The sequence below is a fragment of the Aythya ferina genome (assembly GCF_964211825.1).
Source record: "Aythya ferina genome assembly, contig: HAP1_SCAFFOLD_967, whole genome shotgun sequence".
Taxonomy (NCBI): Eukaryota; Metazoa; Chordata; class Aves; order Anseriformes; family Anatidae; genus Aythya; species Aythya ferina.
The window spans coordinates 1-27,950 of NW_028180874.1; the positions used below are offsets into that span (position 1 = coordinate 1).

Genomic DNA, 27,950 nt, shown 5'->3' on the forward strand with positions numbered 1-27,950 from the left:
AACCCCCCAAACCCCCTCCCACCCCCCCAAAAACCACCTCTCACCCCCCCCAAACCCCCTCCCACCCCCCCAAACCCCCCTCCCACCCCCCCAAAGCCCCTTTAACCCCCCCATACCCCCCCCAAACCCCCTTTAACCCCCCCAAACCCCCCCCCCCACCCCCCCATTTTTGCCGGGGGGGGGTCACCTCCTCGTTGCTGCGCAGGACGTCCCCCACCAGGTCGTGGGGGCCAGGAGGGCGCCCTCCTTGCTGAGGGTGAGCTGGGGGCGCCCCCCCAGGCCTGCCGGTAGCGCTCGGCGCCTGCGCCGCCAGCCAGGACACCGACAGGCCCGACCTGGGGGGGGGCACGGGGGGGGTCAGAGGGTGGGGGGGGTCCCATGGGGGTGGGGGGGGTCCTATAGGGGGTGGGGGGGGCAGGAGGGGGGTATAAGGGGGTGGGGGGGGTCCCATGGGGGTGGGGGGGGTCCTATGGGGGTGGGGGTCTCATGGGGTGGGGGGGGGCATGGGGGAGGGGGTAAGGGGGTGGGGGTGGGGGTTGGGGGATGGGGGTCTTATGGGGATGGGGGGGGGCATGGGGAGGGGGTAAGGGGGTGGGGGGGTCCTATGGGGATGGGGGGGTCGGGGGGAGTGAGGGGGGTCCCATGGGGGTGGGGGGCTTATGGGGATAGGGGGGGGCATGGGGAGGGGGTAAGGGGGTGGGGGGGTCCCATGGGGGTGGGGGTCTCATGGGGGTGGGGGGGGCATGGGGAGGGGGTAAGGGGGTGGAGGGGGTCCTATGAGGGTGGGGGGGGGTCGGGGGGGTTGGGGGTCTCACGGGGTTGGGGGTCTTATGGGGATGGGGGTCCCATGGGGATGGAGATAGGGGTCCTGGGGGGGGCTGGGGGTCCCGGGGGGGGGGTCTGGGGGTCTTGGGGGGGGGTCTGGGGGGTCCCGGTGTCGCCACGCACTCACCCCTGCGGCACGGGGATGAGGAAGACGTCTCCCTGCACGCGCACCCGGACACGGATGGGGGGCGGCGGGGCCGGGCCGGGGGGGGCCTGAGGGGGGAGAGCAGCGGCTCAGGACCCCCCTGGGGGACCCCAAAACCCCCCCAAATTCCCCCAAATCCCCCCCACCCCTTCCTCACCTGCGCCTCCTCTCCTGGAGCCTCCGGGGACCCCTGGGGTGCCCTTGGGGGGGGGCGATGGCGGCGGCGCCGCGCGGCACCGGGGACCCCAAAACCCCCCCTGGGGACCCCAAATCCGGCAGCGGGGACCCCGAGACCCCCCCTGGGGACCCCAAGACCCCCCTGGGCTCCCGACGCCCCCGTTTCCTCCCCGTTTGCCCCCCAGGTCGTCCTCCAGCCAGTCCTCCACGTACTCCTCGGCCGGGATCAGCGCTGGGGGTTACTGGGGGGGACCCCTCCGGACTGGGGGGGACTGGGAGGGACTGGGAGGGACCTGGAGCTGCCCAGCCCGCGGATGGCGGCCTCGTATTGGGCTTGGATGGTTCGGGGGGGGACGGAGACGTGGCCCCCGCGCCACGGGGGCGCTTCCGAGCTGGGCGCAATGGGGACGGGGACTGGGGGGGGGACTGGGATGGGGAGGGGACTGGGAGGGGACTGGGAGGGGGATGGGGACTGGGGGGGGACTGGGAGGGGGATGGGGGGGGCCATGGGGGCCGGGGGGGTCCCGCCGTGTCCCCCCTGCCCTCCACGGGGGGCTCCGGGAGCTCGGCGTCGAAGAGCTGCGAGGCCGGGGGGGCGGTGGGCGCTGGGGGGGCGCAAGGAGAGTCAGGGGGGAGGACCAAGGAACCCCAAAAACACCAACGGCCCCCCCAAAATTCATCATCGGCCCCCCAAAATCCAGCCCCAGCCCCCAAAATCCAGCCCCAGCCCCCCAAAACCCCATCATTGGCCCCCAAAACCCCATCGCCGGCTCCCCAAAACCCAATATCAGCCCCCCCAAACCCATCCCCAGCACCCCAAAACCCACCATTACCCCCCAAAAGCCCGACATCAGCCCCCAAAACCCCATAATTGGCTCCCAAAACCCACCATCAAGCCCCAAACCCACCAACACCCCCCCAAAATCCATCATTGGTCCCCCAAAACCCAACATTGACCCCCCAACCCCACCATCAGCCCCCCAAAATCCAAGCCCCAGCCCCCAAACCCATCACCAGACCCCAAAACCCCATCATTGGCTCCCCAAACCCACCACCAGCCCCCCAAAACCCAACATTACCCCCCAAAACCCCAATATCAGCCCCCCAAAACCCACCATCGGCCCCCCAAACCCATCCCCAGACCCCCCAAAACCAACACTGACCCCCAAAATCCAGCCCCAGCCCCCCAAACCCACCACCAGCCCCGCAGAACCCCATTCCAGCCCAAAACCCCACCAGTGCCCCCCAAAACCCAATATCAGCCCCCCAAACCTCACCATCACCACCCCAAAACCCCCTCCCTGTGCCCCCAAACCTCACCATTACCCCCCCAAAACCCCTCCCCATCCCCCCAAAACCCCCCCACCACCCCCAAACCCCATCATCAACCCCCAAACCCCCTCCCCACTACCCAAAACCCCCTCCCTATCCCCCCCAACCCCCCCACCGCTCCCCAAACCCCTTCCCCAAACCCCCCCCAAACCCCATCACCACCCCAAAACCCCCTCCTCACTTCCCCAAACCCCCTCCCCACCCCCCAAACCCCCCCCAAACCCCATCATCACCCCCCCAAACCTCACCATTACCCCCCAAACCCCCTTCCCACCACCCCAACCCCCCCAAACCCCCTCATCACCTCCCCAAACCTCACCACCACCCCCCCAACCCCCCCACCACTCCCCAAAACCCCCTCCCCACCCCCCCAAACCCCCCAACCCCCCAAAATCCCCTCAAACCCCATCATCACCCCCCCAAAACCCCCCTCAAACCCCATCATCACCCCCAAACCTCACCATTACCCCCCAAACCCCCTCCCCACCACCCAAACCCCATCATCACCCCCCCAAACCTCAGCATCACCACCCCAACCCCCCCCACCCCCCACAACCCCCAACACCACCCCCAAAACCCCCTCCCCACCACCCCCAAACCCCCTCCCCACCCCCCTAAAACCCCTCCCCACCACCCCAAGCCCCCCCAAACCCCCCAACCGCTCCCCAAACCTCACCACCACCCCCCAAACCCCTGCACCACCCTGAAACCCCATAACCCACCCCTCCCCAAACCCCACCACCACCCCCAAACCCCCCCAAACCCCCTCCCCACCCCCCCAAAACCCCCCAAAACCCCCCCAAACCCCCTCCCCACCACCCCAAAACCCCCCTAAACCCCATCATCACCACCCCAAACCCCCCAAACCCCCTCCCCACCACCCCAAACCCCATCATCACTCCCCCCAAAACCCCACCACCACCTCCAAACCCCCTCCCCATCCCTCCAAACCCCCCAAACTCCCTCCCCAACCCCCCAAACCCCCCCAAACCCCCCAAACCCCCTCCCACCACCCCAAAACCCCCCTAAACCCCATCATCACCCCCCCAAACCCCCCCCAAACCCCCTCCCCACCACCCCCAAACCCCCTCCCCATCCCTCCAAACCCCCCCAAACTCCCTCCCCAACCCCCCAAAACCCCCCCAAACCCCCCAAACTCCCTCCCCACCCCCCAAAACCCCCAAAACCCCCCAAACCCCCCCCCAGACCCCCCAAAACTCACCCTCCCCCCACCGCCCCCTCCCTCAGCGCCCTCTCCGCTCTCGGCACCGCCGCCAGGTCTCCTCGTCCAGCTCGGGGCCGTAGAGCCCGACCCACTCCTCCAGGGTCCCCAGGGGCGTCAGACCCTAAAAAAAACACCACGGGGGGTTCCCCAAATTGCCTAGAACCCCCCCAGAAAGAAAAAAAAAATAATAATAATAAAAAAAGCCCCCCCCCCTCGGTGCCCACCTTGGCGTTGCGCGCCCCCCGCGCCGCCCCGCGCTCCAGCAGCAGCTCGGCCACCTCGAAGTGCCCGCACCCCAAAGCGTCGTGGAGGGGGGTGATGCCCTCGCACCCCGGCCCCCCCGGGTCGTTGAGGGCCGCCCCCTGGTCCAGCAGGAGCCGGACGATCTCTGGGGGGGGGGAGAAAATTAAAGGGGGGTGGGCAGGGGGGGATTTGCAGGGTCCCCCCCCCCACGTCTCCAAATTTTTGCGCCCCGGCGCTCACCCAGGTGCCCGTGGTTGCAGGCTTCGTGCAGGGGGGTCCAGCCGCAGTAGTCGCGGGGGTTGAGGGGGTGGCCCTATAGGATGGGGGGGGCACACACAAGGGGGGGGGTCACACAAGGCGGGGGGGACACGCAAAGGGACAGTCGTCAGCCCTGGGGGGGGTCACCTCCCGTCCACTGCTTGCCCAAAGGGTTTGCTTGGATTCGGGAGGGAAAGGGGTGGGGGGGGGTAAGGGGATGGGGGGGGGGGTTAAGGGGGTGGGGGGCATGGGGACAGGGATGGGGGTCCCATGGGGATGGGGGTCTCAGTGGGATGGGGGTCTCTTGGGGTTGGGGGTCTCTTGGGGTTGGGGGTCTCGGGGGGACAGGGAAAGGGTGGGGGGGACCGTGGGGGTGGGGTTGGGGGGTCTTAAGGGGGTGGGGATGGGATGGGGGGGGTCTCGTGGGGAGGGGGGACCTCGGGGGTGGGGCCCCATGAGGACAGGGAACGGGGTGGGGGGGTCCCCGCGTACCACCACCCCTTGGGACGTTCCCCCCCCCCTTCCCACAGCATCCGCTCGCTCCACGGCCCCCCCAGCGGTGTTGGCGGTGCCGGGGGGGGGTCCCCGTTGTGTGTGTGAGCCCCCCCCCCAATTTTACCTGCTGGAGGTAGAGCCGCACCCGCCGCAGGTCGCCCTCGATGCAGGCGCGGTGCAGGGGGGTCTCCCCACGCTCGTTGCGGCGGTTCCACTGCGGGCACGGGGAGGGGGCGGTGGGGACACGACCCCCCGGGGGGGGGGGGGGGGTCCTGACCCACTCCTGGGGGGCCTGAGCCACACCTGGGGGGGTCCTGACCCAAAACTGGGGGGTCCTGACCCACACTTGGGGGGTCCTGACCTGCTCCTGAGGGTCCTGACCCACACCTGGGGGGTCTGGGGGGGCTCTGACCCACTCCTGGGGGGGGTCTGGGGGGCTCTGACCCACTCTTGAAGGTCCTGACTCCACACCTGGGGGGCTCTGACCTGCTCCTGGGGGTCCTGATCCACTCCTGGGGGGCTCAACCCACACCTGGGGGTCCTGAGCCACTCCTGGGGGAGGTCTGGGGGGCTTTGACCCACTCCTGGGGGTCCTGGCCCATACCTGGGGGGCTCTGACCCACTCCTGGGGGGCTCTGACCCACACTTGGGGGACCCCAACCCACACCTGGGGGGCTCCGACCTGCTCCTGGGGGTCCTGACCCCTACCTGGGGGGCTCTGACCCACACCTGGGGGGCTCAATCCATACCTGGGGGTCCTGACCCACTCCTGGGGGGGCTCTGACCCACACTTGGGGGCCCTGACCCACTCCTGGGGGTCTCAACCCGCACCTGGGGGTCCTGGCCCGTACCTGGGGGGGCTCTAACCCACCCCTGGGGGAGGTCTGAGGGGGCTCTGACCCACTCCTGGGGGTCCTGACCCACACCTGGGGGGCTTGACCCACACCTGGGGGGCTCTGACCCACATCTGGGGGGTCCTGACCTGATCCTGAGGGTCCTGACCCACACCTGGGGGTCCTGACCCACACCTGGGGGGCTTGACCCACACCTGGGGGGCTCTGACCCACATCTGGGGGGTCCTGACCTGATCCTGAGGGTCCTGACCCACACCTGGGGGTCCTGACCCACACCTGGGGGGCTTGACCCATACCTGGGGGGTCCTGACCTGCTCCTGGGGGTCCTCACCCACACCTGGGGGGCTCTGATCCACACCTGAGGGTCGTGACCCAAAACTGGGGGGCTCGACCCATACCTGGGGGGCTCTGACCCACACTTGGGGGACCCCAACCCACACCTGGGGGTCCTGACCTGATCCTGGGGGACCCTGACCCACACTGGGGGACCCTGACCTGCTCCTGGGGGTCCCGACCCACACCCGGGGGGGGTCCCGACCCACAGCCGGGGGTCCCGCTGCCCCCCCCTCACCTTGCAGATGCGCCGGCGGCCGGGGACGCTCTTGGTGTAGCCGTCCAGCTCCTCGTCCTCCCCCTCTGCAACCGGGCTGTGAGCGGGGGGGGGGGGCACAGCCGGGCACGGGGGTCCCGCTGCCCCCCACACCCCGGGGGCGTACCCCTAATAGGGCCGGGACCCCCCCCATAGGGACTGGGACCCCCCCATATGGACTGGGACCCCCCATGGGCAAGGGGATCTCCCCCAATAGGGCCGGGGACCCCCCCAATAGGCACTGGGACACCCCCAAAGGGATGGGGACCCCCCCCAACAGGCACTGGGATCACCCCCAATAGGGCTGGGACCCCCCCATGGGCAAAGGGATCACCCCCAATAGGGCCGGGACTCCCCCCCCCCCAAATAGGGATGGGGACCCCCCCCAATAGGGCCAGGGACCCCCCAAATAGGGATGGGGACCCCCCCTAATAGGGCCAGGGACCCCCCCAAATAGGGATGGGGACCCCCCCCATAGTGCCAGGACCCCCCCCCCAGGGACTGGGATCGCCCCCCATATGGACTGGGACCCCCCCCCATATGCACTGGGACCCCCCCCAACCCACATTTCGGGGTCCCGCCCCCCCCCAGGGACCCCCGCGCGCCCCTCACCGCTCTCCGACAGCTCCAGCTCGCTGCTCTCCCCCTCCTCCTCCTCGCGGCCCTCGCCGCTCTCCTGCTCTTCCTCCTCCTCCTCCTCCTCCTCCTCCTCGCCCCCCGGCAGACCCCGCAGCTTTGCCAGGGTGGCGGCGGCCTCGGCGCTGCCGGCACGCTGCTGCAGAGCGTGGAGGTGCCGCAGGACCTGGCGCTGGGGGGTGGAGAGGGGTCGGCACCGCGGCACCGGGTCGGCACCGTGGCACCACAGCAGCACCATGGCACCAGGTTTTGGCACCATGGCACTGGGTCGGCACCGCGGCACCGGGTTGGCACCGTGGCACCGGGTCAGTGCCGTGGCATCGTGGCACTAGGTTGGCACCAATGGCACCGGGTTGGCACCACGGCACCGCGTTGGCACCGTGGCACCACAGCAGCACCATGGCACCAGGTTTTGGCACCATGGCACTGGGTCGGCACCGCGGCACCGGGTTGGCACAATGGCACTATGTTGGCACCGCGGCACCACAGCAGCACCATGGCACCATGGCATCGGGTTGGCACCATGGCACTGGGTTGGCACCGTGGCATCGCAGCACCATGGCACCAGGTTTTGGCACCGTGGCACTGGGTTGGCACCATGGCACCGAGTTGGCACCAGATCAGCACCACAGCACCAGTTTGGCACTGGGTTGGCACCATGGCATTGGGTTGGCACCGGGTCAGCACCACAGCACTGGGTTGGCACCGTGGCATCGCAGCACCATGGCACCAGGTTTTGGCACCACGGCACTGGGTCGGCGCCATGGCACTGGGTTGGCACCGTGGTACCAGGTCAGCACCACGGCACTGTGGCACTGGGTAAGCACCACGGCACCGGGTTGGCACTGTGGCACCGGGTTGGCACCGGATCAGCACCAGGGCACTGGGTCGGCACCATGGCACCGCAGCACTGCGTCAATGCCATGGCACTGGGTTGGCACCGGGTTGGCACCGTAGCACTGGGTCAGCAACCACATCACCGGGTCGGCACCACGGCACCGCATCGGCACCATGGCACCGGGTTGGCACCATGGCATTGTGGCACTGGGGAAGCACCACGGCACTGGGTTGGCACCACGCCATCGTGGCACCGGTAAGTACCACAGCACCAGGTTAGGCACCACGGCACCGGGTCAGCACCATGGCACTACGGCACTGGAGCACCAGGTCAGCACCGCAGCACCGGGTCAGCAACCACATCACCGGGTCGGCACCGCATCAGCACCACGGCACCGGGTCAGCACCAGGTCGGCACCGTGGCACCATGGCACCGCAGCACCAGGTCGGCACCACGGCACCGGGTCGGCACCGTGACGGCACCGTGGCACCAATTTGGCACCGTGGCACCGCGTCGGCACCACATCACCGGCTCGGCACCGCGGCACCGCGCTCCCCCCGTGCCCTCACCTGCAGCCGCAGCTCTCCGGCCGCCTCGGCGCGCTCCAGCGCCGTGGCCAGGCAGCGCTCCACCTCGGCACGGGGCTCGCCGGCCTCCTCCTTGGCCACGGCGATGCTGAGCCACGTCCTCCCCTCCTGCCGGGGGGCCACCGTTGGTGTCCGGGACCCCCCGGGACCACCCCGGACCCCACCCCGTGCCCGTTTTTTGGGGTGTCCCCGCTGACCTCCAGGGGGTCGCCGCGGTGCAGTGCCAGCTCCTGGCGGTAGTGGTGCTCGGCGCGCGCCGGCTGCCGCAGGTCGCCGAAGGTGGTGGCCAGCGAGACGTGGATGGCGGCCAGCTCGGGGGCCGGGCGGCACAGGGCCTCGGCGTAGCTCAGCTGGGGGTAGAGAGGGGAAAATGTGCCCCCCCCGGGTGCCTCCAGTGCTCCCAGTACCTCCCAGTAGCTCCAGCGCTCGTGTTATCGCCAGCGTTCCCGTTATTCTCGGTGCTCCCAGTGTTCCCAGTGCTCCCAGAGCCTCCCAGCACCCTCCGGTGTCCCCAGCACCTCCCAGTACCTCCAGCACCCCTCAGTGCCCCCCAGTTCCCCCCCCAGTGCCTCCATTATCCCCAGTATCCTCATTACCCCCAGCACCTTCCAGCACCCCCAGTGCCCCCCAGTCCTCCCCCAACACCCCCCCAACACCCCCCAGTCCCCCCCAGCACCCCCACTACCCCCATTACCCTCCACCTCCCAGCGCCCCCATACCTCCCCCATCCCCCCCACCCCCCCAGCACCCCCCAGTCCCCCCCAGCACCCCCATTACCCCCATTACCCTCCACCTCCCAGCCCCCCCATACCTCCCCCATCCCCCCCACCCCCCCAGTACCCCCCAGTACCCCCCAGTGCCCCCCAGTCCCCCCCAGTCCCCCCCCCACCTGCCGCTGGTAGTGCTCCAGCGCCCTCCCGAAGTCCCCGTGCCGCGAGCAGAGGTCCCCCAGCCTCTCGCACAGCCCCAGCGCCGCCGCCGGCTCCCCCCGCGCCTCCTCCAGCGCCTCCAGCAGCCGCGTCACCTCGGTGGCTATGGGACAAAACCAGGGGGGTCACCACCTCGCGTGGGACCCCCCCGTAAACCCCAAAATGTTGGTTTTTTTGGTGTTTTTTTTTGGCTCACCGTAGCGCAGGTTGGAGCGCACCCAGCGCCGCTGCTGGGGGTGCCGCGCGCCCAAGGTGTGCGCCGCCCGCAGCGCCCGCTTGGCGGCCGCGAAGTCCCCCAGGCTCAGAAGGATCTGGGGAGGGGGGGTACAAGGCATGAGGAACACCCCCAAAAAAAATAAAATATTCAAATGATCCACCCCCGAAAAATGAGGGGACTCGAGGGGTGGGTACACGGCGCGAAGAGCCGTAAAAAAAAGGTGAAAAGACTCCACAGAATGAGGGAACGAGGATAGACCCCAAAAAGTGAGGAAACCACTAGGATGGACCCCAAAAAGTGAGGAAACCACTAGGATGGACCCCAAAAAGTGAGGAAAGGAATCAAAGCACTAGGATAGACCCCAAAAAACGAGGAAATGAAGCAAACCGCTAGGATGGACCCCAAAAAGTGAGGAAACCATTAGGATAGACCCCAAAAAAGGAGGAAACCACTAGGATAGACCCCAAAAAACGAGGAAAACACTAGGATAGACCCCAAAAATGAGGAAAGGAATCAAACCACTGGGTTAGACCCCAAAACAGGAGGAAATGAAGCAAACCGCTAGGATAGACCCCAAAAAAGGAGGAAACTAGGATAGACCCCAAAAAGTGAGGAAATGAATCAAACCACTAGGATGGACCCCAAAAATGAGGAAAGGAATCAAACCATTAGGATGGACCCCAAAAAAACGAGGAAATGAATCAAACCGCTAGGATAGACCCCAAAACATGAGGAAACGAATCAAACTGCTAGGATAGACCCCAAAAAACGAGAAAATGAATCAAACCACTAGGATAGACCCTAAAAAAGGAGGAAACTAGGATAGACCCCAAAAAAGGAGGAAACGAATCAAACCACTAGGATAGACACAAAAAAACGAGGAAACTAGGATTGACCCCAAAAAAGGAGGAAACGAATCAAAGCACTAGGAAAGACCACAAAAAACGAGGAAACCACTAGGATAGACCCCAAAAAGTAAGGAAATGAATCAAACCACTAGGATAGACCCCAAAACAGGAGGAAATGAAGCAAACCGCTAGGATAGACCCCAAAAAAGGAGGAAACTAGGATAGACCCCAAAAAGTGAGGAAATGAATCAAACCACTAGGATAGACCCCAAAAAACGAGGAAATGAAGCAAACCGCTAGGATAGACCCCAAAACATGAGGAAACGAATCAAACTGCTAGGATAGACCCCAAAAAAACGAGGAAATGAATCAAACCACTAGGATAGACCCCAAAAAAGGAGGAAATGAATCAAAGCACTAGGATAGACCCCAAATAAAACAAGGAAACGAAGCAAACCGCTAGGATAGACCCCAAAAAAGGAGGAAACCACTAGGATAGACCCCAAAAATGAGGAGCAAACTAATCAAACCACTAGGATAGACCCCAAAAAGTGAGGAAACGAATCAAACCGCTAGGATAGACCCCAAAAAAGGAGGAGCACAAAGGGGAAGGACAAGAAAAAAAAAACTTGGAGAGGAAGACTCCGAGCCTTCAGCATGAGGGACCCCCAGAGGGACCCCCAGAGGGACCCCTAGAGACCCCCAGCGGGACCCCTGGAGACCCCCAAAGACCCCTAGAGACCCCCAAAGACCCCTGGAGACCCCCAAAGACCCCTGGAGACCCCCAAAGACCCCCAGAGGGACCCCTAGAGACCCCTGGAGACCCCCAAAGACCCCTAGAGACCCCCAGAGACACCCCCAGAGACCCCTAGAGACCCCCAGAGGGACCCCTAGAGACCCCCAGAGACGGATGCGCATGCTCCACTAGGAGGGACTGGCCCCCGGAAGCTAATTATAATAATTAATTATTTTTTTTAGCAGTAGTGGTGAATTTATGTATTAGTCCAGGAGCATAACCCCAGCTGCTGGATGTAACCGGGGCGCGTCCCGGTGGAGCGGAGACACCCGGCGCACCCAGCGCTGCCTGCTCACCTCTATCCTTTAACAGATCCTATTTTTTTTATTTAACCCTATTTTTTATTTATTTAACCCTATTTTTTATTTATTTAACCCTATTTTCATTTAACGCTATTTTTATTTAATTAACCCTATTTTTATTTAGCCCTATTTTTATTTAACCCTATTATTTTTATTTACTTAACCCTATTTTCATTTGACCCTATTTTCATTTAATAACCCTATTTTCATTTATTTAACCCTATTTTCATTTAACCCTATTTTCATTTATTTAACCCTATTTTCATTTAACCCTATTTTCATTTATTTAACCCTATTTTCATTTGACCCTATTTTCATTTAATAACCCTATTTTCATTTATTTAACCCTATTTTCATTCCTTTAACCCTATTTTCACTTAACCCTATTTTCATTCATTTAACCCTATTTTTATTCATTTAACCCTATTTTTATTCATTTAACCCTATTTTCCTTTAACCCTATTTTCATTTAACCCTATTTAACCCTATTTTCATTTATTTAACCTTATTTTCATTTAACCCTATTTTCTTCCTTTAACCCTATTTTCATTTAACCCTATTTTTATTCAACCCTATTTTCATTTATTTAACCCTATTTTCATTTATTTAACCCTATTTTTTTTATTTAACCCTATTTTTTTTATTTAACCCTATTTTTTTTTATTTAACCCTATTTTTTTTATTTAACCCTATTTTTTTTATTTAACTCTATTTTTTTATTTAACCCTATTTTTTTATTTAACCCTATTTTCATTTAACGCTATTTTTATTTAATTAACCCTATTTTTATTTAACCCTATTTTTATTTAACCCTATTATTTTTATTTACTTAACCCTATTTTCATTTGACCCTATTTTCATTTAATAACCCTATTTTCATTTATTTAACCCTATTTTCATTTAACCCTATTTTCATTAATTTAACCCTATTTTCATTTAACCCTATTTTCATTACTTTAACCCTATTTTCTTCCTTTAACCCTATTTTCATTTAACCCTATTTTCATTTACTTAACCCTATTTTCATTTAACCCTATTTTCATTTAATAACCCTATTTTCATTTAACCCTATTTTCCTTTATTTAACCCTATTTTCACTTAACCCTATTTTCATTTATTTAACCCTATTTTCATTTAACCCTATTTTCATTTAACCCTATTTTCATTTAACCCTATTTTCATTTATTTAACCCTATTTTCTTCCTTTAACCCTATTTTCATTTAACCCTATTTTCATTTATTTAACCTTATTATTTTTTTCATTTAACCCTATTTTCATTAATTTAACCCTATTTTCATTAATTTAACCCTATTTTCCTTTAACCCTATTTTCCTTTAACCCTATTTTCCTTTAACCCTTTAACCCTACTTCCATTTAACCCTATTTTCATTTAACCCTATTTAACCCTATTTTCCTTTAACCCTATTATTTTTATTTAACCCTATTTTTTTTTTATTTAACCCTATTTTTTTATTTAACCCTATTTTTTAATTTAACCCTATTTTTTTTATTTAACCCTATTTTTTTTATTTAACCCTATTTTCCTTTAACCCTATTTTTTTTATTTAACCCTATTTTTTTTATCTAATCCTATTTTCATTTATTTAACCCTATTTTGATTTAACCCTATTTTCATTTATTTAACCCTATTTTCATTCCTTTAACCCTATTTTCACTTAACCCTATTTTCATTCATTTAACCCTATTTTTATTCATTTAACCCTATTTTTATTCATTTAACCCTATTTTCCTTTAACTCTATTTTCATTTAACCCTATTTAACCCTATTTTCATTTATTTAACCTTATTTTCATTTAACCCTATTTTCATTTATTTAATCCTATTTTCATTTAACCCTATTTTCTTCCTTTAACCCTATTTTCATTTAACCCTATTTTTATTCAACCCTATTTTCATTTATTTAACCCTATTATTTTCATTTAACCCTATTTTCATTATTTATTTAACCCTATTATTTTTATGTAACCCTATTTTTTTATCTAACCCTATTTTTTTTATTTATTTAACCCTATTATTTTTATTTAACCCTATTATTTTTATTTAACCCTATTTTTTTATCTAACCCTATTTTTTTTATCTAACCCTATTTTCATTTATTTAACCCTATTATTTTTATTTAACCCTATTTTTATTTAACCCTATTATTTTTATTTAACCCTATTATTTTTATTTAACCCTATTTTTTTATTTAACCCTATTTTCCTTTAACCCTATTTTCATTTATTTAACCCTATTATTTTTATTTAACCCTATTTTTTTTTTATTTAACCCTATTATTTTTATTTAACCCTATTTTTTTTTTATTTAACCCTATTTTTTTATTTAACCCTATTTTCTTTTATTTAACCCTATTATTTTTATTTAACCCTATTTTTTTTATTTAACCCTATTTTTTTTATTTAACCCTATTTTTTTATCTAATCCTATTTTTATTTATTTAATCCTATTTTCATTTAACTTTATTTTCATTTAACCCTATTTTCATTCCTTTAACCCTATTTTCATTCCTTTAACCCTATTTTTTAATTCAACCCTATTTTTTTTTATTGAACCCTATTATTTCTATTTACTCAACCCCATTTCGACCTCCCCTACCTGCCCGGCGCTGCCGCAGCACTCGCTCTCCAGCTCCTTGTCCCGCAGGCGCCGGGCGCAGTCCCGGGCGCGCTGGAGGCAGCGCAGGGCCCGCGGGTGCTGGCCCTGGCGCTGGTGGATGGCTGCCAGGTTGAAGTGGGCGCGCTGCAGGTCCTCGTCCAGGCGCTGGCGCTCGGCCAGGTAGACGCTGCGCTGCAGGTAGCGGTCCCGCCGCCCCCCGGCCCCCAGGCTGTCGTACACCAGCCCCAGGTTGAGGTAGAGGCGAGAGCGCATGGCCGCCAGCTCCCGGCGCGGCACCGAGCCTGCGGGACATAGGGTCAAGGGGGTTGGGGTCGCTGAGGGACACCAGGAACCACAAACCGGTGCCAAATGGGTTTGGGGACCCCCGGGGGAGCCCCCAGTACCAACACCAGAGCTCCTGGCACGGCACCGAGCCTGCGGGACATAGGGTCAAGGGGGTTGGGGTCGCTGAGGGACACCAGGAACCCCAAACCGGTGCCAAATGGGTTTGGGGACCCCCCCAGAAGGAGTTGCCAGAAGCCAGTGCCAACACCAGGGCTCTGGTGCGGCACCAGTCCTACTGGGTGCAGGGCATGGTGCTGGTCCCATAGCACCACGAAGGATTGGGGTCCCCCAGCACCACCAGGACCCCAAAACCACCACCCAGCTGGTGCCAAATGGGTTTGGGGACCCCCGGGGGAACCCCCAGGGTCAACACCACAGCTTTGGTGCGGCACCGATCCTGCTGGGTGCGTGGCCATGGACCTGTGGACCATCACCAAGGATTGGGGTCCCCCAGCACCACCAGGACCCCACAACCACCATCAGGACCCCCCATCACCACCAGGAACCCCCAAACTGGTGCCAAATGGGTTTGGGGACCCCCAGGAGGAGCCCCCAGAAGCCGGTGCCAACACCAGGGCTCTGGCATGGCACCGATCCTGCTGGGTGCATGGCCATGGAGGATTGGGGTCCCCCAGCACCACCAGGACCCCACAGCCACCACCAGGACCCCCAGCCGGTGCCAAAAGGGTTTGGGGACCCCCGGGGGAACCCCCAGCACCAACACCACAGCTTTGGTGTGGCACCGAGCCTGCGGGACATGGGGTCAAGGGGTGTTGGGGTCGCTAAGGGCCACCAGGAACCCCAAACCGGTGCCAAAAGGGTTTGGGGACCCCCGGGGGAGACCCCAGTGCCAACACCAGGGCTCCCGCACGGGACCCCAAAACACGGCCATGGTCCCATGGCACCATGGAGAATTGGGGTCCCCCAGCACCACCAGGACCCCAAAACCACCACCAGGACCCCCCCATCACCACCAAGACCCCCCCAGCACCACCAGGACCCCCCCACCCCCCCCAGAGCCCCCCAAACGCCCCCTCTCACCCTCCAGCTTCTCCTCCACGATGGCCAAACTGGTGCGGAAGGCGCCTTCGGCCTCGCGCAGCGCCTCCTTCGCCTTCCCCTTCCTCTCCTTCACCTCCTCCTCCTCCTCTTCCTCCTCCTCCTCCTCATTTTCGGGGCCCCCCCCGGCCCCCCCGAGGCTGTCGGCCACGAACATGTGGGTGCGCCCGATGGTGGCCCAGGCGCGCTGCTGCTCCGCCGCGTCCCCCAGGGCGCGCGCCAGCTCCAGGTGCCGCCGTTGGTGCTGCCGAAAAAACACCAAAACCCTTCAAAATTTCCCCCAAACCCCCCAAATTTTAATAAAAACACCCCCGGGGGGGGGTTTTTTTTTTTTGGGGGGGGGGTTAACCCACCTGCAGAGCCTCCCCGTAGCGGCCCAGCTCGGCCAGGCGCTCGCCGATCTTGCGGTGCGCCACGGCGCAGCCCAGCCCGTCGCCCGCCGCCTCCAGCAGCCGCAGCTCGCGCCGGTGCTCCTCCAGCGCCTCCCCGTAGCGCCCTGCGGCGTCACCGGCGTCACCGCGACCCCCCCCAGGACCCCCCCCGGGAATTTTGGGACCCCCCCGGGTCTTTTGGGACCCCCCCCCCCAGCACCCACCATGGCTGGCCAGGAGCTCGCCGAGCTGGTTGCAGAGCGCCGCCTCCTCCGCGCCCCCGCCGGCGCCGCCGCGCCGCAGCTTCTCCCTCGCCTTCTGCAGCTCTGAAATTTGGGGAGGGGGGGGTTGGGATTTTGGGGGGGGGGGCACCGGGACCAGTGGCACCAGTGCTCCCAGTCCGGCGGTCCCAGTGAGCCCGCAGACGGTGGTACTGGTGGTCCCAGTATACCCAGTGGTCGCGTTGGTTGTGGTGTTCCTGGTGCGCCCCCCGGTTCCTCCAGTGTCCCCCAGCGCCCTCGTGACCCCCCCAGTGCTCCCAGTATCCCCAGCACCTCCCAGTATTCCCAGTACTCCCAGTAACCCCCAAGCTAATGCTCCCAGTAGCCCCCGAGCCAGTGTTCCCAGTATACCCAGTGCTTCCATCGCTCCCAGTATCCCCAGTGACCCCAGTTCCTCCAGTGCCCCCAAGCGCCCTCGTGACCCCCCCAGTGCTCCCAGTATCCCCAGCAGCACCTCCCAGTATTCCCAGTACTCCCAGTAACCCCCAAGCCAGCACTCCCAGTGAGCCCCAAGCCAGTGTTCCCAGTATAACCAGTGGTCCTGTTGCTCGCAGTATCACTGGTGCGCCCCCGGTTCCTCCAGTGCCCCCCAGCACCCTCATGACCCCCCAGTACTCCCAGTGCTCCCAGTACAGCCCCAGCACCTCCCAGTATTCCCAGTACTCCCAGTAGCTCCCAAGCCAGCGCTCCCAGTGAGCCCCAAGCCAACGCTCCCGGTGTTCCCAGTATACCCAGTGCTTCCATTGCTCCCAGTATCCCCAGTGACCCCAGTTCCTCCAGTGCTCCCAAGCGCCATCGTGACCCCCCCAGTGCTCCCAGTATCCCCAGCACCTCCCAGTATTCCCAGTACTCCCAGTAACCCCCAAGCCAGCGCTCCCAGTGAGCCCCAAGCCAGTGTTCCCAGTATAACCAGTGGTCCCGTTGCTCGCAGTATCTCCAGTGCACCCCAGTTCCTCCAGTGCCCCCCAGTGCCCTCGTGACCCCCCAGTGCTCCCAGTATCCCCAGCAGCACCTCCCAGTATTCCCAGTACTCCCAGTAGCTCCCAAGCCAGCCCTCCCAGTGAGCCCCAAGCCAACGCTCCCGGTGTTCCCAGTATACCCAGTGCTTCCATTGCTCCCAGTATCCCCAGTGCACCCCGGTTCCTCCAGCAATGCCAAGCACCCTCGTTACCCCCCAGTGCTCCCAGTACAGCCCCAGCACCTCCCAGTATTCCCAGTACTCCCAGGAACCCCCAAGCCAGCGCTCCCAGTGAGCCCCAAGCCAGTGTTCCCAGTATCCCCAGTGCTCCCAGTATCCCCAGTGCTCCCAGTGAGCCCCAAGCCAACGCTCCCAGTATCCCCAGTGCCCCCTGGTTCCTCCAGTATCCCCAAGCTCCCTCATTGCCCCCTGGTACCCCCCAGTGTTCCCAGTATGGCCCCAGCACTCCCAGTATCCCCAGTGTCTCCATCACCCCTCAGCAAGCCCGCTACCCCTTATGCTCCCAGTATCCCCAGTACCCCCCACTCCCTCCCAGTACAACCCCTATTACCCCCCATTACAGCCCAGTGTTCCCAGTTCCCCCAGTAACCCCAACACCCCCATTACCCCCAGTCCCTCCCAGTACCCCCCAATACGCCCCTCCAGTGCTCCCAGTACCCCCCAGTCCCTCCATTACCCACAGTGCCCCCACCACCCCCACACCCCCCAGTCCCTCCCCAGTGCTCCCAGTACCTCCCAGTCCTTCCCAGTACCCCCCCAGTACCCCCTCCAGTGCTCCCAGTACACTCCCAGTACTCCCAGTACCTCACAGTCCCCCCCCAATACCCCCATCCCCCCGTGCTCCCAGTACGCCCCCAGTAACCCCACCACCCCCACACCCCCCAGTCCCTCCCAGTACGCTCCCAGTACCCCCCCACTACCCCCCATCCCCCCCCAGTGCTCCCAGTACCCCCCCAATCCCCCCATTACCCGCAGTGCCCCCACCACCCCCACACCTCCCAGTCCCCCCCAGTGCTCCCAGTACCCTCCCAGTCCGCTCCCAGTACCTCCCAGTGCTCCCAGTACCCTCCCAGTCCGCTCCCAGTACCTCCCAGTACCCTCCCAGTCCCTCCCAGTGCTCCCAGTACCCCCCCACTACCCCCCATCCCCCCCCCAGTGCTCCCAGTACCTCCCAGTCCCCCCATTACCCGCAGTGCCCCCACCACCCCCACACCCCCCAGTCCCCCCCAGTGCTCCCAGTCCCCTCCCAGTCCTCCCAGTTCCCCCAGTTCCCCTCTCACGCCGCAGCGCGCGCTCCCCGCTCATTCCCCGCCGCTCCCGCGCCCGCCGCGCGCTGTGCCCGCCCCCCGCCCCCCGCCAGCCAATCAGCGCGGGGGGCGCCGCGCACCGGCCGCTCCCATTGGCCGCCGCGCGCGGCCACGCCCCCGGACTACAACTCCCGGCGGGCACCGCGGCCACGCCCCGGGGGGCGCTGGGAAGGGAAAGGAGGCCCCGCCCCTCGCGGTGCATCCTGGGAAGGGGGCTGGTGGGACCAGTGGCACCAGTAACACCAGTAACAGGGCACCAGGGGCACCAGTAACACCAGTGACAATGACACCAGTGGCACCAGTTACAGGGCACCAGTGCTCCCAGTTACACCAGTTACGGGCCACCAGTGCTCCCAGTTACACCAGTGCCACCAGTTAAAGGGGCACCAGTGCTCCCAGTGTCCCCCAGTCACCACCCCCAGCGCTCCCAGTGCCACCTGTGCCTGCCCCCAGTACTCCCAGTGTCCCCCAGTCACTGTCCCAGTGCTCCCAGTGTCACCAGTGCCTGCCCCCAGTGCTCCCAGTGCCCCCCAGTCACTGTCCCAGTGCTCCCAGTCACCACCCCCAGCGCTCCCTGTGACCGTCCCAAGCACTCCCAGTATCATCTGTGCCTGCCCCCAGTGCTCCCAGTGCCCCCCAGTCAGCACCCCCAGCACTCCCAGTACTACAGGCCACGGTCCCAGTGCTCCCAGTGCCCCCCAGTCACCGCTCCAACCATTCCCAGTGCCCCCAGTACTCCCAGTGCCCCCAGTGCTCCCCACCAGTCCCCACATCTAACCAGTGCCTCCCAGTCCTCCCAGTCCCCTGTGCCAGATGATGTCACCGGGGGGGGGACAACGATGACTCTGACGTCATGAATGGGGGGCTCTGACGTCATGGGGGCCCTCTGACGTCATGGGGGGAGACCGGTGCCAAACTGGGGTGAACTGGTGACCAACTGGGTGGAACTGGTGCCAAACTTGGGGTGAACCGGTGCCAAACTGGAGTGAACTGGTGCCAAACTGGGGGCGTCGAGGCGAGGCCGGACGCGGCGTTGAGGACTTGGCTCGGATACGCCCCCGTGGCTCCTCCCCAACCCCAAAATTTGGGGGTTTGAGGACCCCCCACCCTCCAAAAAAATATTGGGACCCCCCAAAAAATGTTGGGGCCCCCCAAAAAAATGTTGGAACCCCCCCAAAAAAATTTTGGGCCCCCGACTCCTTGGAAAAGCCCCCCCGTGGTTTATTCTCCTAGTAAAACAGACAGAGCCCCCGCTGTACAGAGCGCCGCCCGCACCGCGGCCAGGAGGAGGAGGAGGAGGAGGAGGAGGAGGAGGAGGAGGAGGAGGAGGAAGGCTGTGGCTGCTGCGGCATGCAGGCGCGGGCACCGCGGCGCGCGAGGCACGGGGACGCCGTCACGGTGACGTCACGGTGACGTCAGGTCGAGCCGCGAGGGCGCCGCGATCGTCCGTGGGGGCGCCGCGGTGGCATGGCGATGACGCCGCGATGACGTCACGATCGTCCACGGTGATGTCACGGTAACGCCGCGATGACGTCATGACCACGCCGTGATGACGTCATGACCATGCCATGATGGCGCCACGATGACATCACGATGACGCTGTGATCATGCCCCGATGACGCCACGATAATGTCACGATGGTGTCACGATGGCATCGCAATGACACAGCGATGACGTCACCATCATCCATGATGACGCCATGATGACGCAACGATGACACCGCGATGACGCCGCCATCATCCATGACCAACACCGTGATAACACCCTGATGACATCACGATGGCGCCACAACAGTGTCGCGATGGCGTCACGATGACGCCCCGAAGACGTCGCCATCATCCATGCCAACGCCACGATGACGCCGCAAATCATCCATGATGACGTCACGATAACTTCACAGCGGCGCGGCGATGACGCCGCCATCATCCGTGACAATGCCACGATGACGCCATGATGACATCACGATGGCGCCACAACGGCGTCGCAAATATGCCACAATGGCGTCACGATGACATCACGACGATGCCCCGATGACGCCAATAACGCCACGATAACTTCACAACAGCGCAGCGATGACACCGCGACGGCGTCGCGATGATGCCCCGAAGACCCCGCATCATCCATGACAACGCCACGATGACGCCATGATGACATCACGATGGCGCCACAACGGCGTCAAAAATACACCACAATGGCGTCACGATGACATGGCGACGACGCCCCGATGACGCCACGATAACTTCACAGCAGCGCCGCAACGACGCCGCGAAGACGCCGCCATCATCCATGACAACGCCATGATGACATCATGATGGGACCACAACGGCGTCGCAAATATGCCACAACGGCGTCATGATGACATCGCGACAACGCCCCGATGACGCCGATGACGCCACGATAACCTCACAGCAGCGCCGCAACGACGCCGCGAAGACGCCGCCATCATCCACGACAACGCCACGATGACGCCATGATGACATCATGATGGGACCACAACGGCGTCGCAAATATGCCACAATGGTGTCACGATGACGCCCCGATGACGCCGCAAATCATCCATGACGCCACGATACCTCCACAACGGCGCCGTGATGACGCCGTGATGGCATCACGATGACGCCGCCATCATCCACGCCGCCGCCACGACGGCGCCGCGCTGCCGTCGCGCCGCCGCTGCCAACGCCGCCGCGGTGGCGCCGCGGCCTCGCCTACTTCTGGATCTGGAATATAAAAAGGCGCAGGTTGATGTTCTTGGCCGCCAGCAGCTTGTTGCACTCCACCGAGTCCACGATGGGGAGCGGCATGTACTCCGTCTCATTGTTCTCATTGGTAAAGACAAAGTGGTAGATGACCGGGTTGATCTTGACGTCGTCGTAGGGCCCTTCCAGCAGCAGGAAGGAGCACTCCAGCGGCGAGTTGACCTTGCTCTTGAGGATGAGCTGGAAGGAGAGGGTGCGCTTGCAGGAGAGGTTGGGGTTGCGCTCCGAGTCGTTGACGCGCGCCTTCAGCACCCAGGTCTGGTTGAGCACCGTCAGGCGCGGCGTCTCGTAGTACAGCCGCGTGATGAAGTCGTCCGTGCGGTACGGGCGGAACTGCACCTCTGGGTGGGGGGGAGAGGAGGGGGGAGAGGGGGGTCAGTGATGGCACCGCAACGCCGGGATGGGGTCGCCGCGGAGATATGGGGGTCATCAGGGGCACCCCAGAGTCATGGGGGTCTTTGGGGGCTACCCCGGAGCCATGGTGGTCCCAGGGGGCACCCCAAAGTCATGGGGGTCCTTGGGGGGCACCCCAAAGTCATGGTGGTCTTTGGGGGGCCCCCAATGTTACAGCGGTCCTCGGGGGCACCCCAGAGCCATGGTGGTCTTTGGGGGGCACCCCAGAGTCATAGGGGTCTTTGGGGGGCACCCCAGAGTCATGGGGGTCCTCGGGGGCACCCCAGAGTCATGGGGGTCCTGGAGGGCTACCCCGGAGCAATAGTGGTCCTGGGGGGCACCCTGGAGTCATGGGGGTCCTGGGGGCTACCCCGGAGCCACGGTGGTCCTGGGGGGGACCCCAAAGTCATGGGGGTCCTGGGTGGCCACCTCAAAGTCACGGGGGGCCTGGGAGATACCCCAGAGCCATAGTGGTCCTGGGGGGCACCCCAAAGTCACGGTGGCCCCGGGGCTACCCTGGAGCTATGGTGGTCCTTGGGGGTACCCCAGAGTCACGGTGGTCCTGGGGGGCACCCCAGAGTCATGGGGGTCTTTGGGGGGCACCCCAAAGTCATAGGTGTCTTTGGGGGGCACCCCAGAGTCATGGGGGTCTTTGGGGGGCACCCCAGAGTCATGGGGTCCTCGGGGGCACCCCAGAGTCACAGTGGTCCTGGAGGGCTACCCCAGAGCAATAGTGGTCCTGGGGGGCACCCTGGAGTCATGGGGGTCCTGGGGGCTACCCCGGAGCCACGGTGGTCCTGGGGGGGACCCCAAAGTCATGGGGGTCCTGGGTGGCCACCTCAAAGTCACGGGGGGCCTGGGAGATACCCCAGAGCCATAGTGGTCCTGGGGGGCACCCCAAAGTCACGGTGGCCCCGGGGCTACCCTGGAGCTATGGTGGTCCTTGGGGGTACCCCAGAGTCACGGTGGTCCTGGGGGGCACCCCAGAGTCATAGGGGTCTTTGGGGGGCACCCCAGAGTCATGGGGGTCCCAGGGGGCACCCCAAAGTCATAGGGGTCCTGGAGGGCTACCCTGGAGCAATAGTGGTCCTGGGGACACCCCAAAGTCATGGTGGTCCTGGGGGGCACCCGAAAGTCATGGTGGTCTTTGGGGAGCCCCCAAAGTCATGGTGGTCCCAGGGGGCACCCCAAAGTCACGGTGGTCCTTGGGGCTACCCCGGAGCCACGGTGGTCCTGGGGGCTACCCCGGAGTCATAGTGGTCCTGGGGGGCACCCCAAAGTCATGGGGGTCCCAGGGGCTACCCCAGAGTCACGGTGGCCCTGGGGGCTACCCCGGAGCCATGGTGGTCCTGGGAGCAGCACCTGCAGCCCCAGCACCGGGGCCGGAGCGACCCCACACCCTAACAGCACCCCCTCAGCTCCACGGCCCCCCCAGGAAGAGGAAAATCCCCCCCCCCCGGCCCTGTTCTCCCCTCACCCCATTTTCCTCCTGGGGCTGAGCACCCCGAGGTGCTCCGAGGCTCAGCACCGCGCCCGCAGCCACCAGGACACCGCCCTCACCGCACACCGCGGGGTTTTGGGGCCGGCTCTCACATTTTCGGGGGCAGGAGGGGGCTTGGTAACCCCCGGGAGACGAGCGGGGAGCCATGAGGGAGCACGGCAAGCTCTTCTTCGGAAGAGCAACGCCAAAAAAGGGCAGAACCCCCCCCCCAAAACAGGCGAAAACCCCCCAAAAAAGGGAAAAAAAAAAAAAAGGCACCCCCCCAAAAAAAGGCGAAAGACCCCCCAAAAAGGTGAAAAGTCCCCCCAAAAAAGGCGAAAAATCCCCCAAAAAGCTGAAAAAAAAAAAGGGAAAAAAAAAAAAAGGCGAAAGACCCCCAAAAAAGGTAAAAGGCCCCCAAAAAAGGCAAAAATCCCCAATAAAAAGGCAACCCCCCCAAAAAAAGGTGAACCCCCCAAAAATGGTGAAAAACCCCCCAAAAAAGGCGAAAAAAACCCCAAAAAAGGCGAAAAAATAACAGAAAAGGCGAAAAACCCGAAAAAAGGCTAAAAAAGGCCAAAAAAAAAAAGGCAAAAAAAAAAAAACAGAAAAGGCGAACCCCCCCCCAAAAAGGCGAAAAACCCTCCAAAAAAGGTGAAAACCCCCAAAAAAGGGCGAAAACCCCCCAAAAAAGGCAAAAAAAAAAAAAAAAACAGGCGAAAACCCCCAAAAAAGGGCGAAAACCCCCCAAAAAAGGCAAAAAAAAAAAAAAAAAAAGGCGAGAACCCCCCCAAAAAAGGCGATAAACCCCCCCAAAATGGCTCGGAGGGACCGCGGTGGCGGGGCGCGGTACCTGTGTATCCGATCTTCTCGAAGCTGAGCAGGCTGAAGATGCTGTTGTAGAGCTGCATCTCCTTCTTGCGCGTTTGGTCCATCTCGTCCAGGATCTCCATCAGCTCGTTGCCCGTCTTGGTGGGGTGCGTGCACTCGGCCTCGTGCACCGTCAGCTCGTGGAAGGGGCCCTGCCACGGGCAGCCGATGCGCTTGTACTTGCACTGCGTCACCCTGCGGGGCACCGACAGGCCGTCAGGGGACACCACCGGGGTGTTTTTGGGGGGGTTTGGGGCCCGCCGGGGCGGGTTGGGTGAGTGCCGCCAGCGGGGACGCGCGGTGGAAGTACGGGTGAGGATGAGGAGGGGCTGCAGCGCGGGATGAAGCGGTGCCGAGGGCTCGCCGCGCGCTGCTGCCTTCCTCCGGCACGCGTGGGGAGCGCCGGGAGACCTTCACCGCGCGTCCTGTCCCCAATTGTCCCATCCCTGTCCCCTGCCTGTCCCGTTATGTCCCCATGCTCTGCCATACCTGTCCCAGTGCCATGCCATACCCGTCCCCATCCCTGTCCTGGTGCCATGCCTGTCCCAGTCCTGTCCCCATACTGTGCCATCCCCATCCCCGTGCCGTGCCATACGTGTCCTGGGCCCGTCCCTGTGCTCTGCCATACCTGTCCCGGTGCCATGCCATACCCATCCTCGCGCTGTCCCCATGCCATCCCCATGCCATACCCACCCTGGCACTCCTCCTCCCCATCCCCTACCTGTCCCCACACCGTCCCCATGCCATCGCCGTGACGTACCTGTCCTGTCACTCCTCCTACCCATCCCTATGCCATACCCGTCCCCATCCTGTCCCCATGCCGTGGCCGTGCCATACCCGTCCTGGCACTCCTCTTTCCCATCCCCTACCTGTCCCTGTGCCATCCTGTCCCCATGCCATCCCCATCCCGTCCCCATCCCATCCCGGTGCCATACCCATCCTGGCACTCCTCCTTCCCATCCCCTACCTGTCCCCATGCCATCCTGTCCCCATGCCATCACCATGCCGTACCTGTCCTGGCACTCCTCCTACCCATCCCTATGCCATACCCGTCCCCGTCCCACCCCAATCCCGTCCCGGTGCCGTACCCATCCTGGCACTCCTCCTTCCCACCCCCATCCCCATCCCGTCCCGGTGCCATACCCGTCCTGGCACTCCTCCTTCCATCCCCATCCCACCCCAACCCCGTCCCGGTGCCGTACCTGTCCTGGCACTCCTCCTTCCCATCCCCTACCTGTCCCAGTGCCATCCTGTCCCCATGCCATCCCCGTCCCGGTGCCGTACCTGTCCTGGCACTCCTCCTTCTGGTGCCGCTCGAGCAGCGAGCGGGGGAACTGCTGTGCGCAGAAGCCGCACTCGGAGGGCAGCTCGCTCACCGCCTTCTCCACGGCCAGGTTTCGGCAGCAGAGGCTCTTGCTGATCTCGCAGCGGCAGTTGGGGCAGGTGGCCTGCTCCTCCTTCAGCCGCGCGTCCGCCAGCAGGTGGATGAAGCAGCCGGCGCACATCAGGTGCCCGTTGGTGCACTGCGGGGGCGAGGAGAGCGGGCGCGGGTCAGCGGGTATGGGGTGGGGGTAAATAGGGGGATTTGGGGGAAAATTGGGGGATTTGGGGGAGATTTGGGGGAGAATGGGGGGATTTGGGGGAGATTTGGGGTGAGTTGAGGGGGATTTGCATCAGGTGCCCGTTGGAGCACTGCGGGGCGAGGAGAGCGGGCACGGGTCAGTGGGCATGGGGTGGGGGGTTAGGGGGGATTTGGGGGAGAATGGGGGATTTGGAGGGGATTTGGGGGAGATTTAGGGGAGAATGGGGGGTTTGGGGTGAGTTGGGGGGATTTCCATCAGGTGCCCGTTGGTGCACTGCGGGGGCGAGGAGAGCGGGCGCGGGTCAGCGGGGGACGGGGAGGGGGTTAGGGGGGATTTGGGGGGGATTTGGGGCATTTTGGGGGCATTTTGGGGGAGATTTGGGGAAGAATGGGGGAATTTGGGGGAGATTTGGGGGAGAATGGGGGGATTTGGGGGAGATTTGGGGTGAGTTGGGGGGGATTTGCATCAGGTGCCCGTTGGAGCACTGCGGGGCGAGGAGAGCGGGCACGGGTCAGTGGGCATGGGGTGGGGGGTTAGGGGGGATTTGGGGGAGAATGGGGGGATTTGGAGGAGTTTGGGGGAGAATGGGGGATTTGGAGGGGATTTGGGGGAGATTTGGGGGAGAATGGGGGGTTTGGGGTGAGTTGGGGGGGATTTGCATCAGGTGCCCGTTGGGGCACTGCGGGGCGAGGAGAGCGGGCGCAGGTCAGCGGGTATGGGGTGGGGGGGGAAATAGGGGGATTTGGGGGAAAATTGGGTGATTTGGGGGGAAATTGGGGGATTTGGGGGAGATTTGGGGGAGAATGGGGGGTTTGGGGTGAGTTGGGGGGGATTCGCATCAGGTGCCCGTTGGGGCACTGCGGGGGCGAGGAGAGCGGGTGCAGGTCAGCGGGTATGGGGTGGGGGGGAAATAGGGGGTTTGGGGGGAATTTGGGGCATCTGTGGGAGATTTGGGGGGCATTTGGGGGAGATTTGGGGAAGAATTGGGGGATTTGGGGTGAGTTGGGGGAAAATTGGGTGATTTGGGGTGAGTTGGGGGAGAATGGGGGGATTTGAGGGAGAATGGGGGGAATTTGCATCAGGTGCCGGTTGGAGCACTGCGGGGTCGAGGAGCGCGGGCACGGGTCAGCGGGTATGGGGCGGGGAGAAATGGGGGGATTTGGGGGAGAATGGGGGGATTTGGGGGAGATTTGGGGGAGAATGGGGGGATTTGGGGGAGATTTGGGGGAAAATTGGGTGATTTGGGGTGAGTTGGGGGGGATTTGCATCAGATGCCCGTTGGTGCACTGCGGGGTGAGGAGAGCGGGTGCAGGTCAGCGGGGGACGGGGTGGGGGGTTAGGGGGAAATTTGGGGGAGAATGGGCGGATTTGGGGTGAGTTGGGGGGGATTTGCATCAGGTGCCCGTTGGGGCACTGCGGGGGCGAGGAGAGAGGGCGCGGGTCAGCGGGTATGGGGCGGGGAGAAATGGGGGGGGGGTTGGGGAGGATTTGGGGCATTTGGGGGAGATTTGGGGGAGAATGGGGGGATTTGGGGTGAGTTGGGGGGAACTGGGGAGAAAATGGGGCAACTGGAGGGCAATTGGAGGGAAAATGGGGTGATTTGGGGGAAAATTCAGTGATTTGGGGAGAAAATGGGGCAATTGGGGGGAAAATGGGGTGATTTCGGGGAAATTCAGTGATTTGGGGAGAAAAGGGGGCAATTGGGGGACGATTGGGGGGGTCAACTGGGGGAAAGTGGGGTGATTTGGGGGTTATTTGGGGGAAAGTTGGGTGATTTGGGGCAATTTGGGGGGAATTTGGGGGGATTTAGGGGAAAATTCAGTGATTTGGAGGGTATTTGGGGAGAAAATGGGGTGATTGGGGGGCGATTGGGGAAAAATGGGGTGATTTGGGGTAAATTGGATGATTTGGGGGGGATTTTGGGGGAAAATGGGGGGGATTGGGGGGATTTTGGGGAAAATGGGGTGATTGGGTGGCGATTGGGGGGAAAATGGGATGATTTGGGGGTGACTTGGGGGAAAATTAGGGGATTTGGGGCAATTTGGGGGAAAAGGAGGCGATTTGGGAGGGTGATTTGGGAGGGTAGTTTGGGGGGGCAACTGGAGGGGGAAATGGGGCAATTTGGGGGCGATTCGGGGGAAAACGGGCCCGGAAGCTGCCATGGGTCGGGTATCGCTAACGGGGGCACCGCGCGGTGGCAGCAGGGCCGCGCTGCGGGGGGACCCCGCAAGAGACAGGCAAACGGCCCCATCCCGCGCCAGGAACCCTAAAACACCGGTTTGCTCCCCAAAATCCGCCTCTTCAGGAGCAGCCAGGGCGCCCCGCGGGCACCCGGCACCCCCCCACACCCCGTCCCACCGACCCCAAAACCGCAGCGTGCCCGGCACTGATCCTGGCACCCAGGAGACACCGGCACTGCTGCCACTGCTACCACTGCTACCACTACTAGCACTACTGCCACTGCTAGCACTGCCACGACTAGCACTGCTGGTGGCACTGCTACCACTACTGCCACTGCTCACACTGCTAGCACTGCTGCTGGCACTGCTAGCACTGCTACCGCTACTGCCACTGCTCGCACTGCTAGCACTACTGGCACTGCTGACACTG

The 27,950-nt window shown here is 60.8% G+C and overlaps 3 protein-coding genes across 4 annotated transcripts; all 3 read right to left on the reverse strand.

Annotated features, from left to right (window-relative positions):
* Positions 1 to 187: 187 nt before the first annotated feature.
* On the reverse strand, positions 188 to 2,076 carry LOC311429407 (uncharacterized protein; the record flags this gene model as incomplete). Its single annotated transcript, XM_084540486.1, is given in 7 exon segments — positions 188 to 225; positions 228 to 335; positions 953 to 1,038; positions 1,128 to 1,320; positions 1,323 to 1,379; positions 1,690 to 1,752; positions 2,037 to 2,076. Coding segments are annotated over 7 exon segments (585 nt in total), but the record flags the coding sequence as incomplete, so codon positions are not given.
* Positions 2,077 to 3,702: 1,626 nt separating this feature from the next.
* On the reverse strand, positions 3,703 to 18,818 carry LOC311429408 (tonsoku-like protein). Its single transcript, XM_084540487.1, has 15 exons — positions 18,229 to 18,818; positions 15,913 to 16,014; positions 15,671 to 15,813; positions 15,300 to 15,561; positions 13,914 to 14,215; positions 9,330 to 9,444; positions 9,094 to 9,236; positions 8,402 to 8,554; positions 8,187 to 8,312; positions 6,756 to 6,951; positions 6,126 to 6,190; positions 4,825 to 4,914; positions 4,188 to 4,260; positions 3,929 to 4,092; positions 3,703 to 3,825 (listed from the first exon to the last, which is right to left on the reverse strand). The coding sequence occupies exons 1-15, from the start codon at positions 18,455 to 18,457 to the stop codon at positions 3,724 to 3,726; spliced, it is 2,265 nt and encodes a 754-aa protein (XP_084396613.1). The 5' UTR covers positions 18,458 to 18,818; the 3' UTR covers positions 3,703 to 3,723.
* A 634-nt stretch (positions 18,819 to 19,452) lies between these two features.
* On the reverse strand, positions 19,453 to 25,310 carry ZFTRAF1 (zinc finger TRAF-type containing 1). 2 transcript variants are annotated; one of them, XR_014688249.1, is made up of 4 exons: positions 25,042 to 25,310; positions 23,741 to 23,952; positions 20,638 to 21,355; positions 19,453 to 20,494 (listed from the first exon to the last, which is right to left on the reverse strand). XR_014688249.1 is itself a non-coding variant. In XM_084540485.1 (3 exons), exons 1-3 carry the CDS (start codon positions 25,260 to 25,262, stop codon positions 20,964 to 20,966), a joined length of 825 nt encoding a protein of 274 aa, XP_084396611.1. In that variant the 5' UTR covers positions 25,263 to 25,310; the 3' UTR covers positions 19,453 to 20,963. The 2 variants fall into 2 exon arrangements, 1 of the variants encoding a protein (XP_084396611.1); XM_084540485.1 differs by having other exon boundaries at positions 19,453 to 21,355.
* Between the last annotated feature and the right edge of the window lie 2,640 nt (positions 25,311 to 27,950).